General features: G+C 44.9%; 1 protein-coding gene across 1 annotated transcript in view; it reads left to right on the forward strand.

Moving 5' to 3' along the window:
- The window catches only part of LOC119591077, a 21,727-nt gene that overhangs the window by 4,827 nt on the left and 16,635 nt on the right, over positions 1-265 (forward strand). The window contains exon 5 of the mRNA XM_037939799.1: positions 197-257. Within this exon, the coding sequence (XP_037795727.1) occupies positions 197-257 (61 nt within the window). The remainder of the gene's footprint in view (positions 1-196; positions 258-265) is intronic.

Consider the following 265-nt stretch of genomic DNA (forward strand, 5'->3'; position numbering starts at 1 on the left):
AAAGCGAGCAACTATAATCTTCACTGGAACACCCCCTGATGTTTCATTCACTAATGCACACATATCCTACGGCCCAATATAGATGATGCTCTGAGTTCTGAAATCCGAGGCTTGCTTATAAGAGGGCAAGAGGAAAACTTACCGGCTTAAGGTTTATGGCAGGATTGTTCCAGATCTATTCCCTTTCCTCTTGCAGGTGTCTGCAACGAAGATCAATTCACAGTTGCCGGTGAACGAAAATTCACCTATCTCTGTGGGTCAGCAC

Source organism: Penaeus monodon, chromosome 28 (assembly GCF_015228065.2).
Source record: "Penaeus monodon isolate SGIC_2016 chromosome 28, NSTDA_Pmon_1, whole genome shotgun sequence".
Classification (NCBI taxonomy): Eukaryota; Metazoa; Arthropoda; class Malacostraca; order Decapoda; family Penaeidae; genus Penaeus; species Penaeus monodon.